Raw genomic sequence first — 27,285 nt, forward strand, 5'->3', positions numbered from 1 at the left:
GATACGAGACGTCCTGGGGGATGAGCTAATTTGCTGTAGGAGGCAGGAGAACATTTGCGGCTGCAGAGGGAACATTGGCGTAATGGAGGAGCAGATCCGTGCAGGTCCTGCCGGCCCTCGCGGCGGCGCTCGGCGGGGGGCGGGGCCCCTGGGGGGCGGGGCCCCTGGGGGACGAGGCCCCGCCCCCCAGGGGCCCCGTTCCTACGCTGCCACCGGCGTCTCAAATTTACCTCCTGATTTGTTTTTCTTTTCCCGCCTCCTTCAGGAGCCAGATAGAGAAATGGTGTCGCGGCGGCCACATTAGTGGCGGTGCGATCCAGAGCGGGGAGGGGGGGGCGAGGGGACGCCCCCCCCCATCCCCCCTCCTCCCCCCTCCTCCTGTGATGGGGAGTAAAAATGAAATGCTCTTGGTGGACATGTCAGATTAAGTATCAGGCTTTTATCAAATACTCAAAGTCTATTTCAAGTCCTGTTCATGAATAACTGAGAGCAGAGGAGGGGGGGGGCAGACCAGGAGGGGGGGGCAGACCAGGAGGGGGGGGGGCAGACCAGGAGGGGGGGGGCGGTAGACTGGGAGGGGAACAGACCGGGAGGGGGGGGGCAGACCAGGAGGGGGGGGCAGACCGGGAGGGGGGGGCAGACCGGGGGGGTCTGCAGCTGAAGGCTCTCAGGGTGGAGGGATTAGGAGACAAGGCCAAAAATAAGGATCTGAGGCCATTTCTGCATCTCCTAATCCCCTCAGATCCTTTCCAGGAATCTCCTACAACTGGGACGGAAAATGGAGCTGAGGGGGGAGACGGCACAGCTGGAGGAGGAGAAGGAGGAGGAGGGGAAGGAGGTGGAGAAGGAGGAGATGGAGGAGGAGAGGGAGGAGAAGGAGGTGGAGGAGGAGGAGGAGATGGAGGAGGAGAAGGAGGAGGAGGAGGAAGAGGTGGAGAAGGAGGAGATGGAGGAGGAGGAGAATATGGAGATGGAGGAGGAGGAGGTGGGGAGGGTAGAGAAGGAGGTGACCCCCAACGGGTCTTCCTGCTCCTCCGTTCGGAGGACGTCAAACAGGAAGTGGAGGCCTGACCCCAGCGCGTGTTTTCCGTGTTTTCCTGGCGTCACCTCCCCACTGCTCCCTAACAGAGCGACTCCTGGCTCTCAGGGCCTCAAGGTCCCAGCGGAGCGCAGGGTTACGCTGAGCTAACGCTGGTCAGCAGCTGCGGCCAGGACGTTCCTACTTCCTGTCTGATCACACAGTTTTCCAGCTGCGGACCAGATTCCCGCATCTCCATGAAGGTACAGAGCGGATCCGAGGAGCCGCGGCGCTGCCACCAACAACCGTCTGAGCGGGGGGGCGCGTCTCAGCAGCGGCGTGCTAATGTGGAGCGGGAGCCTGGACGGCGTTCCGCTCAAACATTCCCGTCACACTTCCTCACCGTCGGTTGGGAACGCGCAGCCGCAGCCCGGCGTCGTTAGCATGTTTAGCCCGAAAGCGTTAATGTTTAGGGAGACATCACTAAACATCATTTGTTAGCATACGCTACGCTACAGCAGCAAATTACCCATCTGGTGGCTCGGGCGCGACTGCACAGGAACCATAAATCTGCACGTTCAGGATCCCACGACAGTCACGGCGGAGTGACAACAGCTGGGCGGGGCATCCGCGTGTGTGGGCGGGGCATCCGCGCGTGTGGGCGGGGCTGTATGGCGTGTTAATAATGCAGAACCCCGCTCCGCCCTGGGCGCCGACTGGCAGGCCGGCGCCGTAATTAGAGCCTGAGTGTGGAGGCGCGGCGCGTCCCGCTGCGACCACCGCCAGGCACACCGCCGCTCCGCCACGAGGCCACGCCCCCTGGTCACAGCAGGGCGCTTACACAAGCGCCTCGGAGGCCTCCCGTGGCGCTCGGTGGAAGAAACAGGAAAAACGTGTACGTGGACACGCACGTACGAGACGCAACACCAGCGGGCGCGACTGCATCAGCAGGACGCCATTTTCCCTCACCGTCACCTGGAGGCGGCAGGAGAACCCGGCACATCTGATCGTTCCGGCCGGAAGAGTGCTAACGAGACGCCTACATCTCCCACAATGCACCAGCGGCTACAGAGGGCGCCGCTGAGCTGCAGCGATTCGATTACAAGCGGTCAGCGCTAAAGGAACGCGCTCGATGAGTCTGGAAACCTGATCGGGAAAACCAGGACCTGGTCTGGCCCACTGGCGACCACACACACACACGCACACACACATGCACACGCGCACGCACACACACACACAGTGTAGCTGCAGCTGGATGCTAATGCTAACAGTAAATTTCCCACACTCTCCTGAAGGTTCCTTTCCTTTGGCGACCCGACTGTTCTCACCGCTGATTCCCAAAAGCTCCGGGGTGGAATTACGGACATGTGATCCAATCCGAGCGGGTCAGGAGGGACGGGACGGGAACGCCCCGGCTAATGAGTCCATAACCGCTAAATCCAGTTTGGGGAAGACTTCCTGACACCGGCTCATCCCTCCGACTCCAGAGGAGCCGAACACAACGGTGGAATTATTTCCCTCCTCCACAACAACAACGGAACAATAGCAACAATTCCCGGCTAATTGAAAGCCGAATCGCCGGCAGCGGCGCCCTTTGATGTCTTTATCGCGTTTTTGAAGACTTGTTTACGGGCGGCGGCGCGTGTCAGAAGACGCTTCCGAGAGCAGCTTTGAATTTACGAGCGGCGGCTGCGGGCGGCGCCGCCGCGGACGCCGCCGTTGCCGCGGCAACGTCTCCGGCTGACATTAATTGATAATCAAACGAGCCTTCACATTAGACATTTATGAAATCAGCAGATTTATCTGTTTAATGTAACCCAATTATCCGCAACCCCGACGCTCCAATCAGCAGTAATTCCTGGGAATAAACGACGGCGACGGTGACGGATCCGATCAATAATAAACATTGATGACAGCTCGCCACCCGCTCGGAACGCCGCTAATTAGCAGGAGGGGCTAAAGAGCAGTAAATAAAGCCGCTGCGCTGATTTCTTTGGGAATGAAAGGAAAATGTGTGTTGAGGGGGAGAATTCCTGCCTGGAGCAAACACGGCGTTCCCGCCACGATCACGGAAAGTCGTTTATCGTTTACAGACGCTTCACAACTTCATTAAAGAGGGTTTTTTTTCCTGAAGTTGTTGCCATAAATCCAAACTTCATGAATTATGGAGCGTTTCCATGTCCGTCTCTCTTCCCGCCGCTTGCTAAACACCAGCGAGTTCCGACTGGGGAAATTAGCTCCGAGATGGTTTCAGCCGCAATTTTAGGGCCAATTTTACCTCAATGAAGCCTGAAAAAAATGACGGGAAGCTCCAAAACACGGACGCAGAAACGGGAATGGCAAAGCTTTCTTCCTTCTGAACGGCAACATTCAGGAATGTGGTTTTCCCAAAGAAAGAACCTTTCTGCGTGGATGCGGATCAGGCTGGAAAATCTTCTGCCATGTCGGATACCACAGGAGCCAATCCGTGCCGCTCCGGCTGCCCTTCCGAAGAGAAGGGGCGGGGCTAAACCGGCAGTGGAACCCTTCCGGACCGTTCCGTACGGAACTCTGCCGCACAAGCGCAACTGTTGCAAACCCGGAGAATCACATCCCATATTTGGTGCCTTTGGAAGCTTAAAGGCAGCATAAAATCCAGACTGGACACGAACCGGACCTCCGTGGCAGCAGGTGGCGCTCCGACACGCCGCCACCGGCTGCTGCCCAACAGGACGCGGCGCTCGGTCTCTTACCAGTCTCGTGAAGAGCGGAACTCCGAGGTGCCAGAGGTGATCGTTCAGCAGGCCGCTGTACACCACGTTCCCGAAGACGGCGATGCTTCCAGACTTACACAGCGTGTTTCCTGCAGGGACACATCAAAGACATCACAGGAATCAAAGGCAATTCCACAGTGATCCGCAGGAACAGTGACGGTTCCGACCCGTGTCGAGGCCGAACCAGGAATGGCTACAGTGGAAAACCTCCCAAAAATTCGGGAAATGTTGGAATTCTGACCGATTTCCGAAGATTCCACAAAGTAACCAGGTTCTTGTGTCTGACACTTCCTGTCTTACTGTGGTTTCCTGATGGGTTTGGTCACCATGGAAACAAGTTCTGCTTTGACCCTTTTGGGAATCTGAAATATTCAACAGATTTCTGGATTTTTCTGGGAATTTCGTAGCGTTTTTTGTAAAAGCTTTTTCTTTTTTGTGGCCTTTCCTGTTGTTGTCGGAATGTCCTGACCGGGAGTTGGGAGCGTGACCTCAATATGGTGGAAAACACAGAATCTGGCGTCTTTGGCGCCCGGCCCAAGCTCCGCCCCCTTTAAAGGGTGTTGGCGAGCACGCACGCGTCCCCACCAGCGGGTTGGGTCACGTGGACGCGGCGCCCGTGGTTGTGATGGATGCGGCGTGTGGAGGAAAACATCGCTGTAATTCCTGCACAGCCGAGCAGCACAGAGGCTCGCCGGGGGCGGAGCCAGGCGGCGCCGACAGGCAGCACATGTATTATTAAACACCCCGAGTAGAAAACGCCCATTAAAGTGTCAGCGGCGCTCCGGCCGCCGTGTGTGTGTTACAGTTAATAATGGGTCGGGTGTGTGTGTGGGGGGGGCTGTTGCTACCCAGGATCACACACACACACACACACACACACACACACACACACACACACACTCTTTTTCCAGCTTCTTCCTGTGTTTGCGTGAGGAAGAGGAGGGTGAAGATCAGCTGATACCATGGGGGGGGGGGGCTCCCATGGCAGAATGAGGTCAGAGCGTGTGGTGGTTACGGGCGGGTGGCGAGGACGAGGAGGGCGCCGACGCCGCTCCAGGTCAGCGGCGGGATCACGCTTACGGACGCTAACGTTAAAGCCGGAGCGGCGCCGTGCGTCTGCGGCGTTCCGCCTCCCAATGAGCCGCTGGCGGCGCCTTTGACTGTCGATCCGCGTTTCAGCCCCCCGTTAATTATTAATCATGTGATTAAAGTCGGGGGGGGGGGGGGCGTTAGCACTGTTAGCTCGTGGCTGCTTTTGTCTGTAAACTCACGGTATTTAACGACAGACGGTGATTTAACGCCGGGGGGGCGGGGTTATTGATGGCTTTGATGGCGAGTCGGAGCTCCCGGTTTCGTCTCCTCGGACGCGTCAGCAGCGTTTGGGTCGCTACGCCGTGACGCGTTAGCACGTTATTTAGCGTCTGTTTTCGCTCCACCGGAGACGCCGCCGCCATCGTCGTATGAACGCGTGATTGGTCGACGGAGGACGACAACCTTCTGGGACAGATGCTATTGCTAGCTGGCTGAAGTGGGCGGTCCCAGTCGCCCCCCTTTCGTCGGTACCGGTGGGTCCAAACGTCACTTTGGGCCGTTTTTCCAGCTGTTTCGTGATGTTTTAGGGACGGAAAAATCCCTGAATCCGCATCTTTCCGCCCTTCTGCCGGACGCCTCCTTGTATCGTTCCGACTGCGGCATCGCCGCCGTGGTTATTGTCTGCGACCTCCGTGTTCCCCCCGAGACGCCTGCTGACCCCGCCCCCCCTCCCGCGCCCCCCCCAGGCGGTGCTGCTGCAGGTGGGGCTCTTTAAGGAGTCAAACTCCGGCATGTGCAGCTCCGGTTCGGCAACGCGGCAATAAGGGAAAACAACACTTTTAATAATTCAGGCCCTGAGACCGAGGGGGGGGGCGAGGTGGGGGGGGGGGGGGGGCGTCTTAAAGTACCGCAGAATGGCTCATTTAGCTGCTGCTACGCATTATTAAAGTTGTATCGAACCCCCTCCTGGGCCTCTACCAAAGCCCCCACCCCCCCCCCCCCCCCCCAAGCCTGCGAGGGGAACCAATAAGAGGCAGCAACATTTATAACCGGCACCTCCAGGAGCAGCTAAATAACGCCGGAGCTCTTAATCTCTCTTTCCCGCCATTCCCGCCCAATCTGCCGGCCCTTGATCCCGGTTGAGCCGTAACGCGAAGCCCCGCCCCCGCCCAGATTAGCTTCCACGGGAGCGGCGTCCACGGTGCGTAAAGGATCTGGGGGGGTCGGTGTTGGCACTGACGGATGGATGGTGGCACCGTTTGGGAAGCGTCCCGGGATTTCTGCTGACCGGAGCCTTTTTTCCCGTCACAGATCCTGAAAAATCCTGGAATCTTCGTCTTTCGATCCCTTTTTTAAAAATGTGACACTGAAATTTGCACGGAAACGTTTGAGCAGCGTCGATTTTCCACGAGTTTCCACCCGCAGACACAAATTCTAATTATAGTAATTTATGATTAGGATGCATAATAGAACGGAGGGAGGAATAAAAGCTCATTAAAACGTCCGTTTAGGATGTAAACGCCATAAACTTAAATCAGGGGGGTCGGAGCGACGCCATTGGCTGATCGCGCGGCCGTTTATGAGGGACGAGTGCGATCGAGTCGCTATTGTTCGCCCCCGATGGCACGTGTATTAAAATATACGACACCCGACGCTAATAGAAGCCGTAAATTTACCTGTCAGCTAATTCTGCGTCCATTTAGACGTTAGCGCGCGACGCATCATTAAAAATGCGGACGCTCACATCAGGTTAGCTTAAATGGTATCAAGCTAAGAGGCTAACAAACAAGAGGAAGTGTGTTTGTTACGCTAGCGCGCATAAAGACCAACTGTTCGCTACACGCTAACTTCAGCTACGTGATGGTTTCAGCTGCACGACGCTCCAGAAGAGTTCCGGAGTCTGGGAAGTACGACCCCGACACCAGAACCTCTGGGGAAACAGGCTAATGTTCCAGGGAGCGCTCGTTCCCCTCCAGGTCGCCGCCCGTTGTTTTAGAAACATTCTTAAGTTGCGTTAAATAAAATATTAGCCGTAGCGGAGCGCACGTCTGTAGTGCAACTGGAAAAGTCTCCGGGAAAACGGGGTTGACGGGAACGTTCCTGACGTAACATGTTGTTCGCATCCATTAACAGAGCCGCGCACGCGAGACCCGTTTAGCTTAGCATCCTGACTGAAAGCAGCGGTGGCAGTTAGCTTCCTGCCGCTTTCATCGCAGCGTCCATGATTTGTCCGGGCTGGAGAAACAGGAATTAGACGTTCCGCCTTTGGAGAAGGCACCGGCTCCTGAATCAGCAGGTTTGGAAGTGAGGCCACCTCCGTAAACAGCCTTTGATGAGCGCTTTTTCCAACATCAAAGCCAGCGATCCATCCAGCTAAATGCTAAATAAACCAGTCAGCCAGCTGCTCCGGCTCCTGCTGAGTGTCAGACGCTGACGTCTTCCCGCTTCTTCCAGCTAAGCTGACTAAACACGGAGCCTTCAAAGATATGCAAATTAGCCACGTTGCTAAGTGGATTCCGCCTTTTTTGTGATTTTTTTTCCCGGGGCCGCGGGGCCGATTAGGATGATTCCTATGTACGGAATGCTACACACCTCCACACAGAGGGAACGCCGGCCACCCGCGGGGGCTCCTCGGTGGTCTCCCAACACAAGTGTGAAAATAATGGACCAGGGCGGGAAGAAGCCGGGAGGCGGATGATAGGACAAAGAGCCGCAGCGCCACAGCGGCTGACCTTCGACCTTGACCACGCCGCTGCTCATCGATCGCATCACAAACACTCAAAAGGGTGGCGACGCTCCGGAAACTTTCCTGCTGTGGCCAGCAATATTCCGGAGCAGCTGGGACATCCGGAACCTTCCGGCCTGGGGAAGGACCGAGCAATAGAATGCTGCGATCACTCAGCGCTAGTTAGCTTAGCTCAAACACAGCTAGTGTGCAGATCTGCGCGCTGTCCAGTAACATGCCGCGCTAGCTTAGCTCGCTAGCCGGCTGTGTTCTGCCCAGCCCAGCGGCTCGATGTAGCATCCACGAGTCGATGCTCGGTAGCACAGTTAGCTGCTAAAGCCGCGGCGGCTGAAGCTAATCGTCCGGCTCGTTATTGGTGCTAGAAAAGCCAGTTTCCTCGTTGGCAACGCGGCGCCGGTTTGCTGCAGCCATTTGCAGAAGCTCTTCTCATTATTCCTTCATTATCGTCATCACCATTAGCATCGGTCACGCCGCTATCACCAGAGAGTGTTCTCGGCATCGCCGCGACATAATGCCGCTAATGACGACCTTAAGATGGAGACAAACGCAGACGATAACGACCAAATAAATAATGCAGAGACGGACCAACCCAGTGGGCTTTGATGTCCGGGCGTCCGTTAGCAACCAGGCCTCCCGTTCCAGCTATTGACAGTTAGCAACAGTGCTGCCGTAGCAACAATCTCGGCGCCTGTTGGGACAGAAATGATTGATCTGATAGATTTTTGGATCGACCGATGAATTATTCAGCGAGCAAAGAAAAGAAAGAAAAGATGAAAGGACGAACGTTGACGCTAACGGCGGACAGGTCAGAGCCCGCCCAATCAAATATTTATCTCTGTCACTTGATTAGCATGTTTTTGTTTTTTGGCACAGCCCGCACGTTTGTCCGGCGATCAAAGGGGATCAAAGACACGTTGGTGTTTACGTTTGCGGAGCGGCGAGCAACCGGTTTGATCTCCGTCACACGGCGCCACGCTCTCCACTTCCTGCTCCACAAACTGGATTAAAATGCTAACCGCGGCTCCGCCGCAGCACCTGCGGAGGCTCGCCTGCGGTTCTTCCTGCCGACGCTGCTCCGCTTTTCCGCGCGGCGCTCCCGCTCGGGGCCCAGATGTCGGGAATAACGCGACAGTAAAACTTCAAAGAAAGACGGTTGCAGGCGGTGAAAATTTCCCAGCTTGGGTTCTGCGGCGTTTTCAGGTTAGCGAGCCGTTTAACCGCGGAGGTCAGCGGCGGCCGGCCGCGTCCGCGCTGGGCGACGCCTGTTTGTTTAAGATCTCCGGCGGCCACAGGTGGATCACATCCGTAATCCGTCTGTAAAACATCACAGCGGATCGATGGCGAGTATTTACGGGGTTAAGCCGACAAAGGAGCGGACGCAGACGCCTCACAAACAGCCCAACGTTAGCTTTAATGCTATTCCCTCTCGTCTGAGCCGGAATACCGGAGCGGCGGCGGGAGGAGCAGAATCCAAACGCACGTTCCTATGGTGACCGGGTCACGTGACGGCGGAACGGTGCCGTTAGCGCCGCCTGAGCCGCGGCTGCAGCTCACGATAGCGTTAGCCGCGTTTCCAGGGCTCCGTCGGGGTCGTTTATCGACGGCGAGGTGGCGAGGCTAAACTCCGGTAATCCACTTCCTGTTTACTAATGAAGCTCCGTGTGAGGACGCCGAGGATCCTCCACGCTCCGACCGCCGTCCGTCCAGGCCGCCGCCTTAGCGGACGTTTTCCCACTTGGTTCCAACTTTCCTTCATGTCAACATCGGATTAGATCCGGACCCATAAGCCCCGCCCACTAAAGGGATCGGATGGATCAGTCGTGAAGATGAAACACTTTGATCCAAAACGCTGATGACATCACGGCGAGTGATCCGATGAATCTAAACTCGTTACTTTGGCTGGTCAGAACAGCACGGTGGTGGGCGGGGCTCCGTGGGGGGGGGGTGCGGGGGCTGGCAGCCGATGGGACCTGACATCCTCTGGCGAGGCGGCGGCGGCGGCGGCGGCGTGGATGCTGGCGGTGCAGAGTCTGTTTGTTGTGCATCCATCAACCGCGGCGTTCCGGCCAGGAGCCGATCGATCGCCAACACAAAAGCTCATTGATGACAGACGGCGCTCCGCAAACATGGAGCGCCGTTTCTGTCGAGGACAGCAATAAGCTCCAAGGTCACCGAGTCACTCCGGCGCTCCGACAAAGTCCCGCCTCTTCTTCACGTGGGGGGGGACAAAAGGCCCCGTCGCGCTCCTGAGCCGCCGCTGAAAGCTGTTGGCACATCGTTAGCGGAGCGCGTCGTTAGCGGCGGCGTTGACAGGTGGTGAAACGGACGCGACGTGTTTACTGACTGACAGCGACCCCCCCCCACCCCACCCACCCCCCCTGCCCCCCCCCCAAGGACGTACTTAATGTTGCAACAAATTAGCGCCTCACCTAAAAAGGCCAGTTATTGGGGGAGGGACGCCATGTTGGCGTGGCAGCGGCGGAGACGCCGTATATCTGCAGGCCGTCACACCGTGGGGGTGTTGGGGGGGGGGGGGCTCGGCGGTATGATGGGACCAGGCCCCCCCCCCCCCCAGCTGGGCCTGAGTGTGAGTGATGCTGAGCGAGGCGGCGCCATTAGCAAAGTGCTGGTGGTGAGAGGATGGCTCAAACCAAAGGGGGGGGGCAGATTTATGTGGCCAGCCAGCTCCCCCCCCCCCCCCCCCCCCCGCCCCCCCCCCAAACAAACACTCTTAGGAGGCATTAGCTTCCTCGCTCCTCTGATGCAGCCTGTTACTCGCTGCCTCCGTCGTGCTCGCCATTTTAGCCCTCGGTCAGAGACGACGCTGCCGTAAAAACGCAGCCGGTTACCATGACAACGTCAGGCGTACGCTAACAGTGAGCTAACGGCGGCGCCCCCTGCAGGACTCCAGCTCTTTGACTGACAGCTCAGCTTTCATTCTGATTGGACGGTTCCACGTGTGGGCGGGATCTCAGCGCTCCCACCTCTGTTTTGACCTTAGCGTGAAGCTACGTTAGCATGAAGCTACATTAGCATGAAGCTACGCAGCTTGAGACTTCATTTTGCTTCATTTTGTTGATTTGGGTTGTTGAGATGTGACCTTTCACCCCTCAGACTTCCTGTCTGCGCTCCGGCGACAACGATCCGCCCGCTCGTTTAGCTGGACACGTCGGGAGGGGTCCGAGCGAAGACGCCGCTGAGGCTGTCGGGCAGCTGTCAGAGGGAACCGACCGCACGCGGCGTTCACCGCTCTCGCTCCATCTGACCTGTCAGCCGGCGCATCAGCGGCGTCGCTGGACGCTTGTTAGCTGACTGATGATGAGCGCCGACCTCCGACTACCTGCTGCTGCGGATCTGCTTATTTCGGACCGCGGCTAATCCCGCCGCTACCAGCGGACGTGCCGAGAGCGGGTGGAATCACGGAAGGTAGCCGTCATCCGTCCGACCCTCCCGCCTGTCAGATCCCATCCGCGCAGACGGGAGGATCGCTCACAGACGCACGCCGCTCCGGCTACGGGCGGATCACAGGGAAGCTTCCTCGGACAGTTAGCCGCAGCGCGCGGAAGCTAGCATCATGAATGCTGACGGGCCGACAAGCCGTTTATGGAGAGGACGGAAATCCTGCTCTCGTCTCCCCCAATTGAATTACTGCCTCGATCCAAAGATAGGAAGGGGCACGGGGGGGGGGGGGGGGCAAACGGGGGGCGGGCCAAGCAGGGGGGCGGGCCATATTCTTCGGATGCACATTTTCCGTGCAGCGGCTTCCCGAGGGCTAGCAGCTCCCAACTTTGCCCGTCTATTTTTATTTGTTCTCGCCGCTGCTCGTTAATGCGGCGCTGCAGCCCCCCCCCGGGGGGGCAGGAAGTAGACGTGGATGGAGGGGAAGGGTGCAACGGGATGCGCCGCTCCGAGGCTAGCGGGGCGTAGCTCGCGTGACCTCGCGATGCTGTCGGAATACTAATGGCGCTCAAAGTTCCCCAGCGAACGATACGGAGGAGCGGCGTGCACACAAACGTGCACAGCAGGCTCGCCACAACCAGGAAGCCTGAAGCTGACACCGCTCGCCAATTACGGCCCTCCGGGCCGTCGCCATGGTGACGGCAGTTCGGACCGCACACCCGGTTTAACGGGAGCGGGACGCTAATATTCCTGTTGTCCGTTAACAAATCTCGGGTTCTTCGGCGTTCCGCCCTCCGCCAGTATTCCAGCCGGCGGTACTTTCCTGCAGTCGTCAGGGAGAAGGAAGCCGGAGATTTACTGTCACCGCGGCGACGAGCGGCGCCTCCGACGCTCCTACGCAACGGCTTTATAACTCCGCATTAACCCAAATTCCCGGCTGGCATCTGGAGGTGTCAGTGGGAGCCGGAAGGTGGGGAATTTCCTCCGCCGGGAGCAGCTATTGTGCTTCACGGCGCTCCCACGCACGTCGCGGCGAGGATCATTTTCTTGACAAAACGCTCGGCTCAGGAAGTCGTTCCGCAGTTCTTTGGGAGCACCTGCGCATGATTCCGTTGGGATGGGGAAAACCCAGGCGATGAAGCAGCTCCAACACGACGGCCCTCGTTCTTCCCTCTTCCGTCTCACTTCGCGGGTCGGCCGCTGACGGTCCGGGAAGCTAGCAGAGCTCTGCTAACTGCTACCGGAGTGTCGGGAAAACAGGTGGGACCGACGGAACAACGGCTCCGCAAATGAGATGCGGAGACGCGACCGCGTCCGGGATCACGAAGCATCCCACTCGTTTATCGGAATGCGTTAATCCCACGCGTTTCCGTGCGCCATTTATTTGATTTGACCGCCATCGTCTGAGGTTGAGACGAAAATTAGATGCAGCCGGGATAATTATCCGACAGTCGGCAGCTAATTATCCATCTGCAGTGGGACCGGAAGGTGAGGGGGAAAACTTATTCCACCTTTTGCTAACTAGCGAGGCAGCAGCGTGCGGGAGCAGAGGAGACGGCGGCGAGGGCGAAGACGGCGGCGGGAAGGAGGTGAAACAGCGGCGCCCGGGTGAGTCGGAACCGGATCTACTTCCTGAATTCTGCCCTTTAGAGATTCATGAGAGGAGGATAATGGCGGGAAGGCAGGAAGAGCTTCTCCAGGTCAAGATCTCAGGGAAATGGACTCTCCGCGGATACGCTAATTACCCCGGAGGCAACGCAGCAGGAACCAAGCACGCTCCGGCTCCAGGCGGATCCTCTTTGGTCCGCTGATCCAGAACCCACAGCCGGGACACAAATATCAGCAATTTCATGCTTCCGGCTCCTCCAAAGGTGACGGCCGCCGGCGTCCGCTTTCGGCTCCTCTGTGGAATCTACGAGAAGATTGAGGAGATTCCCGAGGAGGGAACGTGGAAGCGCCGTTTAGAACAGAAAATACGCTGCTCCGTTCGGGTCAGCGGGAATCCATTTCCTCCTTTTCATTTTTCCATCGCTCTCAGGTTGACGTGTTCATATCGGAAAGGTCGCGACCTCTAATATAACACATGAGCAGCGCGTCAATCCGCCCGGAATGGTGTCGGACCGGCCTCCCGCTCTGACATCTGCAGTGAAAAATATGTCGTTTAATGCCGCGAGATGCCAATGAATCCCATTTTAAACCCGCCTGATAAAATTCCCTCTCTAAAATTCCACCTGAGCTAACTGCGCTAGCTGGAAGCTACAGCTAATCGGAATGTTGCTCACCTGCTTTTACAGGCAGAAAATGAGCTTTAATGGCAGCGGATCCGAAATTCCGAGCAGTTAAAATCCCCTTAAAGGGATGATTCCTCTCTAATATGACAATTTAAGGAAAACACAAGGCAGCCGAATGCGTCCGGATTCCTCCGCAACATCCGGTCGATCCTCTTATCACAATAAAACATACATGTTATTATATCATCCGCTCTCATTTCACGGCTCGCCGAGCAGCGTCTGTAGCCACCGACAGAGCGCCGTCGCCGGGACGATAACCCGATTGTCTTTACGAGATTGATTCAGCGAGCGGGAATAGAAGAGGAACGCTGCCGTCAGCATCCGACAAACACGGAATGTTTGTTTGAAAAAGGTGGAGGTGGTGGAGCAGAAAACAGCCGCGGCAAACCGCTAACGCCGCTAACGCCGCTAACGGCGCCCACGGCCATCGGGATCATAAACCACGTCGTCACGGCGACGGCTCACGCGGACACACCTCCTCCGCCTCTCACCTGCACCGAGGCCCGGGAAGGGGCCCGCGGCTCCGGCCGTCCCACGAGGCCCCGCCCCCGCGCGGAGGCGGGGCCACACGCCATGAGCGGCTCGGCTCTTTAGATGATGTTACGCCTCTTTAAATATTGATCGGCCAATAACAGAACTCGGATGAGGCGCGGATCCGCTGCTAATGCACACAAATCTTTGCTAACACGCGTGGACGCCGGTGAGCTGACAGGAAGTTGGTCGCTCCGCCGTAGCGCTCGCTAATGCACCAGAGAGGACATTAAATATGGATGCCTGACCCGGTGCAGCCGGGCCAGCGCCGCCGTGGTAACATATCGCACAGCGGATGTCACGCAAGGCCGATGGGAGGGGGCGGCGGCCGCAGCCGCGGCTACCGCGCTAGCATGAGCGGGGGCTGACTTCAGAGGAAATTAGCCGTTTACGGCGTCTTGCTAACAGGAACCATCTTCAGCCGCGTGGACGACAATAAGACGGAAAATCGACTGGGAAACGCCGCCGCTTCCGGACGGTTTTCCCTCCACCGCCGCGGCGTGTTTGAGCTCCTGCCGCTCAGCAGCCACCGCGGCTACAGGAAGAGACGGCGCTCCGGCCGGGAGCCTCAATTATTAACGCGCTTTCCAGGATTGCGAGCGGTTGCGTGTTATTGGCTGAAAAGTGCTGCTGAAGACGGAGGAGACGGAACCAGCGGAACGTGTTCGGTAAACAGGAACGCCGACGGCAGCGTTAGCTTTGTGCTAGCAGCCGACATCCGAGGTGTATTAGCACAGGTGTATTAGCGCGCACACACACACACTCGGCCATTAATCCCGTGCTGATGTGTGTGAGGCGCCGTATTAGCGCGGCCGGCGCTGGCAGGACGATCCATCATCGCTCCTCCTCAGTCAGACAACAGCGCGCTCGCTCACGCCGCCACATTTGCATCGGAGCGGCGCCATTAAATCCAGAAAAGGTGAGACTAATTTAGACTTCCTGATCGATCCATCTTAAGTTTTTGATCGTCCTTTGCTCGCCGTAAAGGTCGTGTGCAGCGAGCTGATTGGTCCTGGCGTGGCTGCAGCAGCCCGCCGCCGCCTCGGATGAGGATGTGTGTGGGCGGGGCCTGTGCCTGCCCCTCCCGGCCACAGGGGGCGATGGAGAGATCATTAAAAGATGCCCCGCCCACTCTCGAATCTGCTGCTGTCTCCGAGCTCCTCCGGTTCTGATGACCTCCTGACCTCTGATGTTGGACCGTGTGAGAGGGCGCTACGACGGCGTCCCCGAGAAAACAAAACGGCGGAACAAGTGCGGCGACTCCGGAGGCTAAGGTCAGAACGGAGACGGATGAATCCGATATTCTGTCATTTTCCAACCAACAAGTTTGAAAAAAGGGGCGGGAATGACGGCGCGGGAAGCGGCGCCGATGACACGTCCGTGAGGAACGTGAGCGGACGGCGACCACGTTTCTTGGTACGGTCATGTGACCAGGATGAAGGCATCACCAACAGGGGGCGTGGCCACACAGGGCCACACCCATTGAAGGGAAACTCAATGTGGGCGACAGTTTCCTTTTAGCAACAGCGTCCGTTTTGCTAAGACGTTAGCGCCGACTGCTAACGGAGCAACTTTAGGTCCTGAAACACCACTAAACTCTATGTTGCCATTAGATGCTGTGAATTCCCCATAAACTCCACTTTTCCTGTAGCTAGCTGACGATGCTAATGGTCACAGATGATCCTCCAGCCAATTATTGGCCATAAAGTTCATGAATAATAATGTGGGATGAATTATTTAGGCCGACCGTCGCCATTAAAAAAGTCAATCTTTAGCTTTTGTTGACCTGCTAAATAAACCAAAACTCTGCAACTGTTTCCCCGTCCACAGATAAAAATGCTAATAGCACACCGGGCGCTAGCATCATTCAGGCATCTGCGTTCTCTCGGACATCACGTCGTAAATGTTTAACGCAGATCCGTAAGTTGGCCAACGTGTCCGTCAGGAAACGCCGCTTCGTTATGGACCATAAAGGCGCCGCCGCCGCCGCCGCCGCTGATGTGTGAATACAGAATTTACCTTTAGCACAAATTGAAGCGGGAGCGTGGAAGCTAAAGGGAATAAGACGAGGTCGCTCGCTGACTTATCAGTCGTCTCATTACTGGGAAACGCGACCGTCAGCAGCTGGGCGTCGTCGCTCCAGCGCAGCGCAAATGGTCGGAACCTCTCCGGCGGCCGGCGATCCCTTACAGCCGCGACGCCACTTCGGAGAACCATTAGCGTTAAGAAAACAGCAGCATTACCGCGGCGCTACGCGGAACGCTTAAAAAGATTTGTAACGGCAATAAAGGGATCAGCCGAGAACGACCGGAGCAACCGGCAACTCCGGCAACAGTACGGCTCCGAAGCAACCCAACCGGAACGCCGTCCCAGTCCGGCTGTTCCCGGTTTAGGAGCTCGCTACACGCTAACACGGCTACATTTGCCTGCTAACTTCATCACTTCCCCAGAGGTCTCAGACGCCACAAAATCAACATCCCAGATTTCCATCCCAGATTTCTCCTGATGCCGCCGTACGTGTCACATAGGTGAGCCCGCCCGCAGGGGGCGGAGCCATCCACGGGCACGAGCTGCTTCGTATTCTCAGCAAAGATGGACGACAAAAACGACAATTAAAGTTGTTTGTGTACATGAGAGTGGTTGGCTCCGCCCCTGAGCGGGAGCCGATCGTCTCCGCGGGGGCCAAACGAGCTGCTCGCCACAGAAACTTCTGTTCAAGGTTAAAGAACAAAGCCCCAACCGTTAGCATGCTGAACAGGCGGCGGATGCTAACAAAAGGAGTTCAACAGGGAGGCGCCGGGAACGCCGAGGAAGGAAGTGAAGACGGGCAGGCAGAGAAGACAAAAGTGGCGTTCTCCGGGGCCGGGTGCTGACACCGGTGAGGGATGGCGGAGGGGAGCGGGCGGCCATATGGCGGCATGGCGAAGTGGAACCCGCGGGGAAGCGGCGGGCGCATTAGCTTGCGCGCGGGCCCCTCCGATGCTCCTCTGCACTGCGGCTCGGGGACACGCAGGAGCGCTGACAATGACATCAGGCGCTCCCACCTCGGCGGCGGCCCCGGGTTCCCGGCCGAGGTCGCTGGCGCCGGGCCAGGACGAGAAAAATCACCTGAACGGCGCTCCTGGGGGGCGGAGCCTCCCGTAATGATCGTGGACCGCCGCTAACACAGCAGCCGCGTGGAAGGCAGAGCGCAGGCGTTCACCCGGCGCTCGCCACGGCGGAGAAAGACTCATAATAGCGGCGCGTTTCACACCAAAAGCGCCGCTGTCGTTAAATCAATAAGTCGTTACCTTTAATGGGATAAGCACTCGGAAAACTAATTGAAAACAGCTCCATTTACTCCGGCCGGGCCCTTAATGCAAACAATACTGTTGTTGCAGCGGGAAAAACACAGAGAGGAGAGGAGGAACGCCGGCGAGAGCCCAGCAACGCCATTTCTAAGAACGGCCGTTTAGCCCCGCCCCCATCGCGTAGCACGGTAGCGGCGAGTTAAGGAGGCGGGGAATGACGGCGAGCCGCCAAAGTTTGGAGGAAACTTCTTACTTAGCCCGATAATCTGATTAAGTCTGAGAGGCTCTTAACTGATTTGTTTTTGCCCCCCCCCACTGCCCCCCCCCCCCCCCAAACGGACCAATAACATGGCGCCAAAACCAGGAGAACAAAGACAAGACCGGCGCTCACACACGTGGCGGCGAGGCCGCGGCGAGCACGTGGAACGTGTTCGGGAGGATCGATTTATATTAGAGAGAATGAGGGCACATTCCATTCCAATCAGAAGGCGGGATAACGGGATGGAGGGATAATGGGATGGAGGGATAACGGGATGGAGGGGTGGCGGGATAACGGGATGGAGGGATGACGGGATGGAGGGATAACGGGATGGAGGGGTGGCGGGATAACGGGATGGCGGGATAACGGGATGGAGGGGTGGCGGGATAACGGGATGGAGGGGTGGCGGGATGGAGGGATGACGGGATGTAGGGATAACGGGATGGAGGGATAACGGGATGGAGGGATAACGGGATGCAGGGATAACGGGATGGCGGGATAACGGGATGGCGGATAACGGGATGGCGGGATAATGGGATGGCGGGATAACGGGATGCAGGGATAACGGGATGGCGGGATAACGGGATGGCGGGATAATGGGATGGCGGGATAATGGGATGGCGGATAACGGGATGGCGGGATAATGGGATGGCGGGATAACGGGATGGCGGGATAATGGGATGGCGGGATAACGGGATGCAGGGATAACGGGATGGCGGGATAATGGGATGGTGGGATAATGGGATGGCGGGATAACGGGATGGAGGGATAACGGGATGCAGGGATGGCGGGATAACGGGATGGCGGGATAACGGGATGGCGGGATAACGGGATGGTGGGATAATGGGATGGCGGGATAACGGGATGGAGGGATAACGGGATGCAGGGATGGCGGGATAACGGGATGGCGGGATAACGGGATGGTGGGATAATGGGATGGCGGGATAACGGGATGGAGGGATAACGGGATGCAGGGATGGCGGGATAACGGGATGGCGGGATAACGGGATGGCGGGTTAACGGGATGGAGGGATAACGGGATGGCGGGATAACGGGATGGCGGGTTAACGGGATGGAGGGATAACGGGATGGCGGGATAACAGGATGGAGGGATAACGGGATGGAGGGATAACGGGATGGAGGGGTGGCGGGATAACGGGATGGAGGGATGACGGGATGGCGGGATAACGGGATGGAGGGATGACGGGATAACGAGATGGAGGGATAACGGGATGGCGCGCCGCCAGTTCTGTTCCCGGCTGAAAGAGGCTGCATCCGATGTGAAGGAATGTGCGTCAGACGCCTCGTCAACGCCGCTCGCCGGCTTCCCCCACCGAGCAGCGTTCCCTCCCACGGCAAGAAGAAACAGGAAGCGGTACGGGAAGAACGTTAGCTCCCATGCTAACGTAGCGGGGGTCACGCGGCGGCTAGCAGAGCATCTGGAATTTAGCGCTAAAACCAAGGAGTCAGCGGAGCTCCGCGTTTCTGTCCGATTTAAGATCGGAAGCTAACGCGTTACGTGAGGAGCGCCTGGGCCGAATGCTAATGTCTGCTAACGCTAATGTCGCTCCCTCTCTGGTTGGGCGTCTGACCCGACTGAGACTCATCAGTTTAAGTGCGACGGCGTGTTGACGTCGGCGCGTAACGAGGTTAGCCATCAGGCGGCGGGAGGAGGAGCTGATCGTGCCGACACGCTGGGCTGAACGATTACCTGACGGGGGGGGGGGGGCTGGAGCGCCGCGGCCATCCCGCACGCTCCAGATTTTCCATGCGGCTCCTGACAAAGTGGCGAGGACAAGAACCGGACGACCATCTGGCGGAAGCTAATGGAGCCGCTCAATCAGGCTGACTGGGACGGTACTGGTGTCGCTGGTCTGGTGAAGCTACAATCGCCACTTCCTGTTCTCAGGTGTTCCCACAAAATGGAGGAAAGCTGGGGCAGGCGCTGGCAGAGGTAATGGCGGCGCGGAGGCGGTGGCGGCGGCGAGGGCATCTGACACTTGTTCTATCCTTGAACGAGGCGCCGGAGCTAAATTGGCTGCGCAAATGGCTAATGTGTATAATGGAATTGCGAGTTGCCCATATAAGGGCGTCTGCTAAGCAAATAAATAATTTAATGCAAATCCCAGCATCGCGCCGCCTGCCAATTAAGCTAACCTGTTTTAGCTGTAAGTGATCTGATTACATTAGCATGCCGTAGCTCCGGCTGCATTAGGGAGGCTTTAATCAGTCCGGAATCAAATTAGAGCCCGAGACAGAAGGAGGAAGTGCGGCGCTTCCGCGGAGCACCTTGCTCGCCGCACCTGCGGAGGGTAACGCACGCGCACGTGAGGGACGCCGCCGTTACTTCGGCTCCTGCGTTCACGGCCAGGACCAAACCAGAGAGACCGCGTTCGCCGTCATCATTCCGGCGGCGGCGCTCCGATTGGCGGCTACGTTTCATCTCGCAGATGTTCGCCGTCGCGTTCAATAAAGAATCAGCGTTAGCATAAACACGGCGGAATAAACGCCGGAATATTAGCATAAACACGGCGGAATAAACGCCGGAATATTAGCATAAACACGGCGGAATAATCCCGCTGACCGGTGGGGAAGGTCGGGATGAGCTACGGATACGAACGTTTCAGGAGAATTTCCCAGGCAGGAAGCCGAAGCTGTCAGAGAGCCGCCGGATCTGAGCGGCTTCCAAACGGATCGCTCCGCATCCCAGCGTTCCGGGGCAGGGGGGGGGGGCAGGAGGATGTGGGGGGGCAGGAACATGAGGGATGTGTTTGCCCTGAAGGTAAAAGTGCAGAGAGGAGTCTTCAAAGATCCTCTCTGCTGACAGATGGTGCTGATGGCTGACAGACATTGTCTCAGATGAAGGAGCCCCCCCCACCCACCCACACACACACACACACACACACACACACACACACCTTGCCCCCCCACCCCCCAACCATCAACATAAATCAGCACATTCCCGGCTAATTAAATGTTCCCTCCACACTCATGAGGAACGTCGCAGGCGTTGCCACAGGTGTGCGATCAGGCTGAGGCCCCGCCCCCCTGAGGAGCGGCGTGAGGCCCCGCCCCCCTGAAGAGCGGCGTGAGGCCCCCCCCCGTGAATTATCGGCCCTCAGCTCGAGGAGTCATTGATAGGAAGGCAGAGCAGCGGCGGAGGAGGAGTGATGATGCGGAGACGGGAGGTTAAAAAAAAAAATCAATCGGAAGCGTCTCAATTAATCTGGCGAGTGGCGGATTGATCGCAGCCCTAAACTGGGAAAACAGGATCGTCTATTTAGGGGCCGTGATCCCTTAATCATCACTTTAGCTCACACACACCTGATGCTGGCCCGGACGGGCCCTCGCCGCTAGCAGCCGATGCTAATTCCTGCTCACCGTCGGATCGGAAGCTGAATTCTGACCCGTGAGGAGCCGGGCCGGAGCTCTGCTACATTAGCGGAGCTAGCACGCCGCTGATGGTGGCGGCAGCGTTGAGCTAGCTGTACGTTGAGCTAGCTGTGCTGTGCGTTGAGCTAGCTGTGCGTTGAGCTAGCTGTGCTGTGCGTTGAGCTAGCTGTGCGTTGAGTTAGCTGCATTTCACCTCAGCTCGTCACAGTGGAAGCTAATATCACCAAAGGGTCACATGACCACATCCCCTAACAGAGCGCCCCCTGCTGGCTCCACAGACACAAATGGAGCTTCAAAACCAGGAAAAATGATTTCCTGATCGGATCTGTCAGAGTTCCGTCGACGTTCAATTGAGAACAAAGATTTTTCCAAAGGTAAAACAGGCGGGAAATGCAAACATTTATGGAATTATACTGAATTTGGGAGCCAAAAGCTCAAACGTGTACTTTTCCGGAGTCGTTAGCGGGACCAAACATGATCATTCCCGTTCCCGGCCTGACCCCCCTCCTCGCCTCCCGGCTCCTGAATACAAAAGAGGATTTTACAGCTCGCCGTCAAGAGCGTTGGGAGCCGGAGGGATGGAGAACGGGAGCGCCGCCTGAATTACAATGGGGGATGTTTTACGGCAGATCCGGAGAGGACCTGAGGGGGCAGGAATATCACGCCCCCCCCTCCTGGAGTGGCCCGGTCCTCCAGAGCCGCACGGAAGAGGCTCCTCCTCACCGCTTTGATTTACCTGGCCGATCTTTGGGAATTGGGCCGGAAGCTTCCGTATTGAGGAGACTCCGGTCCTGCTGCCTGATCGGCCGCCTCCAAACGCACAAACACGCCGGCGGATCGACGGTCCGTCACAATTCCTGCTATCAGGCTCCAGCCCAGTAAAGCGGACCGATCCCTGTCTGGAAAAGGCTCTTAAATGGCTCCCAGATGGCGAGGGGATCACGCATCCCAAACACGCTCCGGCACACCCGGGAGGAGGAGGAAGGAACGTGCGCGTGTGTGAGATCACGTGTCAGGAACGGTCGGAATAAGAACACGGAACCCTTTCAGAGTCAAACTCAGAATTCCGACCAGCAGGACCAGCGATCACAGGGACTACAGCCATTTCCTGCAAATCCCTGGAGTCACGGGATTCTGATGGAATTCCCTCGGGAGAGCGCAATTACTCATCCCGGGATAAGGAGTTGGGGCCGGATGCAACGGCAGCGGCGGTCGTTTTCCTGAGATCTGCAAGAGCCCCGAGCGGGAATAATCCCGGATTCAAGCCTTCGGAAAATTAAAAACCCAGAAAAGTGAAAGGAATGAAACGAATCCTCCACCCGGAGCAGCTTCCCACCCTCACCTCCACGGTGGCGACGAGCATCACCGTTAGCGTCCGCGGCTAACGGCAGCGGCGTGTTGCCGCGGCGCTCCCGACGTCCTGCCGCGTTTCCCCGGACGCGCGTTGGGCCCGGAAGACGTCGGCCTTCATCTGGATCAATTCCGTAAATAATTTGGTGACCCGCCGGATCGCATCGCTCCGGCCGGCGCTGACCATGAATATTGATACCTTTGTGGTCTGTTTATCCCAATGAAAAGCACCGGAATCATCAAACAAAATTACCATTTATGACAGTTGTGCTTCCATTGGAAAACTGGCTGAATTATTAATGAGCGCCATCGATTCCCGCCGGCGTGCGGATTGCTCCGTTAGCTCCGTTGCTTCTGCCCCCCCCATCCTCCATTTGTACCTTTCGCCAGCGCGACCAGGGCAGGGTCTTTCCCGTAATTCCATTACCGCCGCTCCTACGGCATCCCATCATCCCACAGGACGACTTAGGGACCACTTAGAGGCTCGCGCCTCCGACGCTGCCAACGGGGCAACAAGCGCCATCTATCACCATCCAACCACGGCCCAGACGGATCCGTTTAGGAGACACAAGTGGGACGAATGGAGGGAAGATCGGGAAGGGATGGAGACGGGAAAGTGACGCGGAATAACGGCCCGGAAGTAGCGCTGCAAATCCACATCTGACGGAAGGACAAAGATGGACGCACACACACACACACACACACGCTCAGCAGAGCTCAATGGACCAGGCCCAGATCTGCTCTATGATGTCCACCTGCCCCCTCCCTACCCCCCCCCCCCCCATCCATCCATGGAACGTGGGGCAGATAAATCTGCCCTCCAAGGGTCATAGCCAAGCGTGAGCGGGCGCTTGAGAGCCGGGCGTCGGAATTTACAGCAACAATTACCCCCCCCCCCATTCAACCAATACCCCCGGGGGCAGCAGGGGGCAGCAGGGGGGCAGCAGGGGTATCAGGGGCAGCAGGGGCGAGGGTCTGTCCACCAGCTTCCTGTTTCCCTCCTGATGCTCCTGGAGGAGGGAAACGCACGAGAACATGGAGGCTCGGAGCTACGGCCTCACCTGTTCTAGCTGCTGTGTGTGTGTGTGTGTGTGTGAGTGTGTGTGTGTGAGTGTGTGTGTGTGAGTGTGAGTGTGAGTGTGTGTGTGTGTGTGTGTGTGTGTGTGTGTGTGTGTGAGTGTGTGTGTGAGTGTGTGTGTGAGTGTGTGAGTGTGTGTGTGTGTGAGTGTGTGTGTGTGAGTGTGTGAGTGTGCGTGTGTGTGTGTGTGAGTGTGTGTGTGAGTGTGAGTGTGAGTGTGTGTGTGTGTGTGTGTGTGTGTGTGTGTGTGTGTGTGAGTGTGAGTGTGTGTGTGGGGGGGGGGGCTCTTAACGATCAGTCATTTTAATCAACATGTGACCTTTTAAAAGCCATTATGACAAACAGATCAGCCCAGAAGAGCCGCTGACCCCTGTGACCCCCAGCTGACATGACCTGCTTCCACTCCCCTGCAGGCACACACACACACACACGCGCACACACACACACACACACACACACACGCGCACACACACACACACACGCGCACACACACACACACACACACACACGCGCACACACACACACACACACACCAACACACAACAAATTCCTTCTTTTTCCATCACTTTTCTAGGCAGATATGTAGCCGCTACGCTATGTTAGCATGTTTCCTCCGTATCCCAACGGACCGCGCTAACACGAGGAACATTAGCACCTCACCGCGCCGTTAGCGCTCCGTTAGCCGCAGAGTGAAAGAAAAGTGCTAATGGGTAAAAGTTCACGTGTGGAGGAACGAGTTCCGATGCTAGTTTTCCGTGCAGCTTATTGAATTAGCGGGGGGGGGGGGCACTGGTGGTTAGCTTGAAACGCGGAGCGGGATTCATTAGCATTCACCCAGGAAAAAAGAGAGAAGTTTTGATAAACTTCAGGCGAGAAAAGAGAAATTGTAATTAGACATGAAAAATATTCCCAATAATCAAATCCCATTTTGTACTGGAGGCTTCGGAATGAAATTAAGTGGGTTCATATACTGGCGTGTCTCTCCGCCTCTCCCTTCACTCTGAGACGTGTTGCCGGAACAGCCGTCCCCAGGGAGCAGATGGGAATCTAATTAACTAAGATCAATATGACTCGGAATCGTCTCGCTCTTCCAGCCGCGCTTTTGTCTCATTTCAGCAAATCCGCCATTTTGGTCTTCCACGGAGGGTTTTTTGCCTCCCGAAAGGAGCCTTTGGGGGGGGGAGGGGGTAAATGTGCTGATTCCAGCGGAAGCGCGGGTGGAGGGAGGGAAGGATCCCGCAGCCAGATGCCGGCGCTCCGATCAGCGGTTGGCCTTTTCCTCCGGCGGCGCCTCAGATTAATTAGGATCATCACGTCGCTGCTCCGGGCCTCATAAATCACCCTGACTGGGAAATAATCTGCTACAATAATATTCCGCGTCAGGCGCCGCTAACAACTCCGCACCACCGTCGGCCGTCTTCAGAGGGAGACTCCTCGGGAACGCCGCCCGCTAATTACTGGACAAACGAGGACTCGCCAAGTTCAACTCAACGTTCCTGCGGCCGCCGCTCGGCGAGGACGCCACGGACAACGTGTCTGGATGATCGGGAGACGTTTGGATCCCAACACCGGACGAAATTCCCAGGTGGATAAATGGCTCGTTGAGCTAGCCTCCCGCTAGCACTAGCAGGCTAACAGACCTGTTTGTCGGTGTTGATCGTTTGGATCACGGAAAAGAAACATCCAGCTGTTATTTCCTGGGTTTTTCCTCGTCTGCTCTTCATCTCCGGAATCGTCGGATCTACCTTTGTCTTCCCGTTTTCAAACCTGCTGGAGGAACAGCTGGAGGAAATGGGATCAGCAGGAACTTCCTGTTGTTGTTGTTGTCTCTACAAATGAGTACAAAGTCTCATTTGGAATCCTGTGAATTCCGTGCTTTAAGCCTCTAACAGCAGTCCCGGCGTCTGGAACGTAACAAACAGGAAATGTTTTCCGAAACGCCAGCGCCGCCCGGGGGGCTCGGAGCGCCAGCCGTGCCTGTTTACCTACATCGTGTACACAAAGTCACACAACGGCTCCGTGGCAAATTCCCTCATTTGGAATTCCATCCGTGGTGTTCGCGAGCCATTTACGTCGCCGCACTTCCTGCGAGGTGATCGTTATTTTTAGGAGCAAAAGGGGAGGCGGGGTCACTGATCCGAGCGGGATCAGCGAGCCTCGTTCATCCACAAACATCCGCGTTTGCTAAGCGCACATAAAAGCAGCGGCGTTCCCGTGTCCCGCTCCGGGGCGACCGTAAAGATTGATCCGTCGTCGTAACTTCGCTGATGAAAATCCATCGGTGGGTTTGATGGGAGGCGAAAGTTGAAAACATTAAATGCAGATTCCCGGTGGGAATGGAGCCGGAACGCCGCAACATTCCACAACAGCCACGGCCACTTGTTTGCATTTTTAAAAAGGTCGTTTTTTCTGGACTGCAGGTGTTGGGTCGGATGGATAGCATTAGCGGCATTAGCCGCATTAGCGACGCCGCCGGGATAGCAGCCTAGACGAGCTATAGCTATTCCCAGGAATGTTCGATGAAGTCTGAAGTTGGCCAGGAAAGAAACATCGTAAACAGAAAAACTACAACTTCCCGTTTGAAACAACACTTTGATGCTAACGTTGGTTCTGATTTCTGCACTTTTTGTGACTGAATTTCCCCACTAGCTAGCAGCTAGCATTAGCATGTGTGTCGTGTGCTCTGCGGCGCCGCGGCGCTAACCTGTGGACGCAGGCGTCAGGATGAACTCGTCGGGATGAGGAAGTTCGTCCTCCCACCTTCATAAATCCTTCCTCCTGCTGCAGAATCATTTCTGCTGAGCTTGTTTTTCCTTCTTTATCACATTTATCGGGACCATTGTTTCCCGGTTCTCCGGATCCCGAGCCGACGCCGTTGGGAGGCTCTATTGTCCTCCAGGCCCATTTATCAGGAACGCTAATTCACGGGACAAACCTGTGTGAAATTTTTGTTTGGGAATCAGATCCGGCACTCTGATAGTGTTGTTAGCCGTTAGCATTAGCGCGCTTAGACCTTTAGACGCCCACGCGTCTGTAGCGATGCTAACGAACGACAGAGGCAGTAAACACACCGCCACGGCCCCCCGGAGGGTCGGATCCCACAGAGAAGGAAGTCTTTTATTTCAGAGCCCTCCGAAACACACACTCACACACACACTCACACACACTCACACACACTCACACACACACACACACACACACACACACTCACACTCAGGGACCAGCAACCTGAGATTAGCCACTAGCAATTTTGAGATTAGCCACTAGCAACCTGAGATTAGCTACTAGCAACCTGAGATTAGCCACTAGCAACCTGAGATTAGCCACTAGCAACCTGAGATTAGCCACTAGCAATTTTGAGATTAGCCACTAGCAACCTGAGATTAGCAACGGGAAGCAGAGCAGGAAGGCAGCAGGTTTTCAAGTCGTTAAATCAAGAAATCGGGACGTTGAAGCCGCTCAGGTAGCTTTTCAGGAGCCGGCGGCTCAGGTCAAAGGTCACTGTTGTGAAATGATCCGACGCTTCTTCTTCTGCTGATTTAATTAATTATGAACGTGTTTGAGTTCAGTCTGGAGCATTTTTTAGCCACTTTAACACAAATTCTACAATGCTAACGCTGTAGCCTGTAGCTGCAGGTGGGTGTGGTCATCACAGGACCTGAAGCAGCGCGCCACCACAGGCTCCGCCTCCAACATTGGCCCTCCCACTCTCTCTCAAGGAACGCCATTTACAGCTGAGGCCCGGAGCGCCGCCACGGTTCCGCCGCCATTGAGGCCGTCGGTTTGGTGAAAGGACGTCCGTCATAATTGATCTGTTTTCAAGCTGCAGCCGAGCTCTCGTGCACATCCATCTCTGAGCGCATTAGCGCCTCAGCAGCACGCGCGGCGGCAGTGATTGCGCAGGCTTGCTAACGTCTCCCGTGGCGTTCCTCTCGACCCCGAGCGCGACCCTCTAATCTACTCCACTCGCCACGTCCACACGTACCGGCGAGCTCGCAGGAAGAAAAGCCGCTTCCAGACTGCTCCTTCCAGCGAGGTGGCTAACAGGCTTTAGCTACGTCACTGCGCGCCTGTTAGCACGGCACCTAGCTGCTATGACCTCCCGACGCCAGAACACAGCTGCTCCGAGCATTGGCAACCTTTAC

At 56.8% G+C, this 27,285-nt stretch overlaps 1 protein-coding gene across 10 annotated transcripts in view; it reads right to left on the reverse strand.

Moving 5' to 3' along the window:
• The window catches only part of rbfox3a (RNA binding fox-1 homolog 3a), a 261,145-nt gene that overhangs the window by 99,241 nt on the left and 134,619 nt on the right, over positions 1-27,285 (reverse strand). For all 10 annotated transcript variants that reach the window (XM_029836491.1, XM_029836495.1, XM_029836498.1 and 7 more), the window contains one exon: positions 3,751-3,860. In XM_029836491.1, coding sequence (XP_029692351.1) covers positions 3,751-3,860 — 110 coding nt within the window. The remainder of the gene's footprint in view (positions 1-3,750; positions 3,861-27,285) is intronic.

Source organism: Takifugu rubripes, chromosome 5, assembly GCF_901000725.2.
Source record: "Takifugu rubripes chromosome 5, fTakRub1.2, whole genome shotgun sequence".
Lineage (NCBI taxonomy): Eukaryota > Metazoa > Chordata > Actinopteri > Tetraodontiformes > Tetraodontidae > Takifugu > Takifugu rubripes.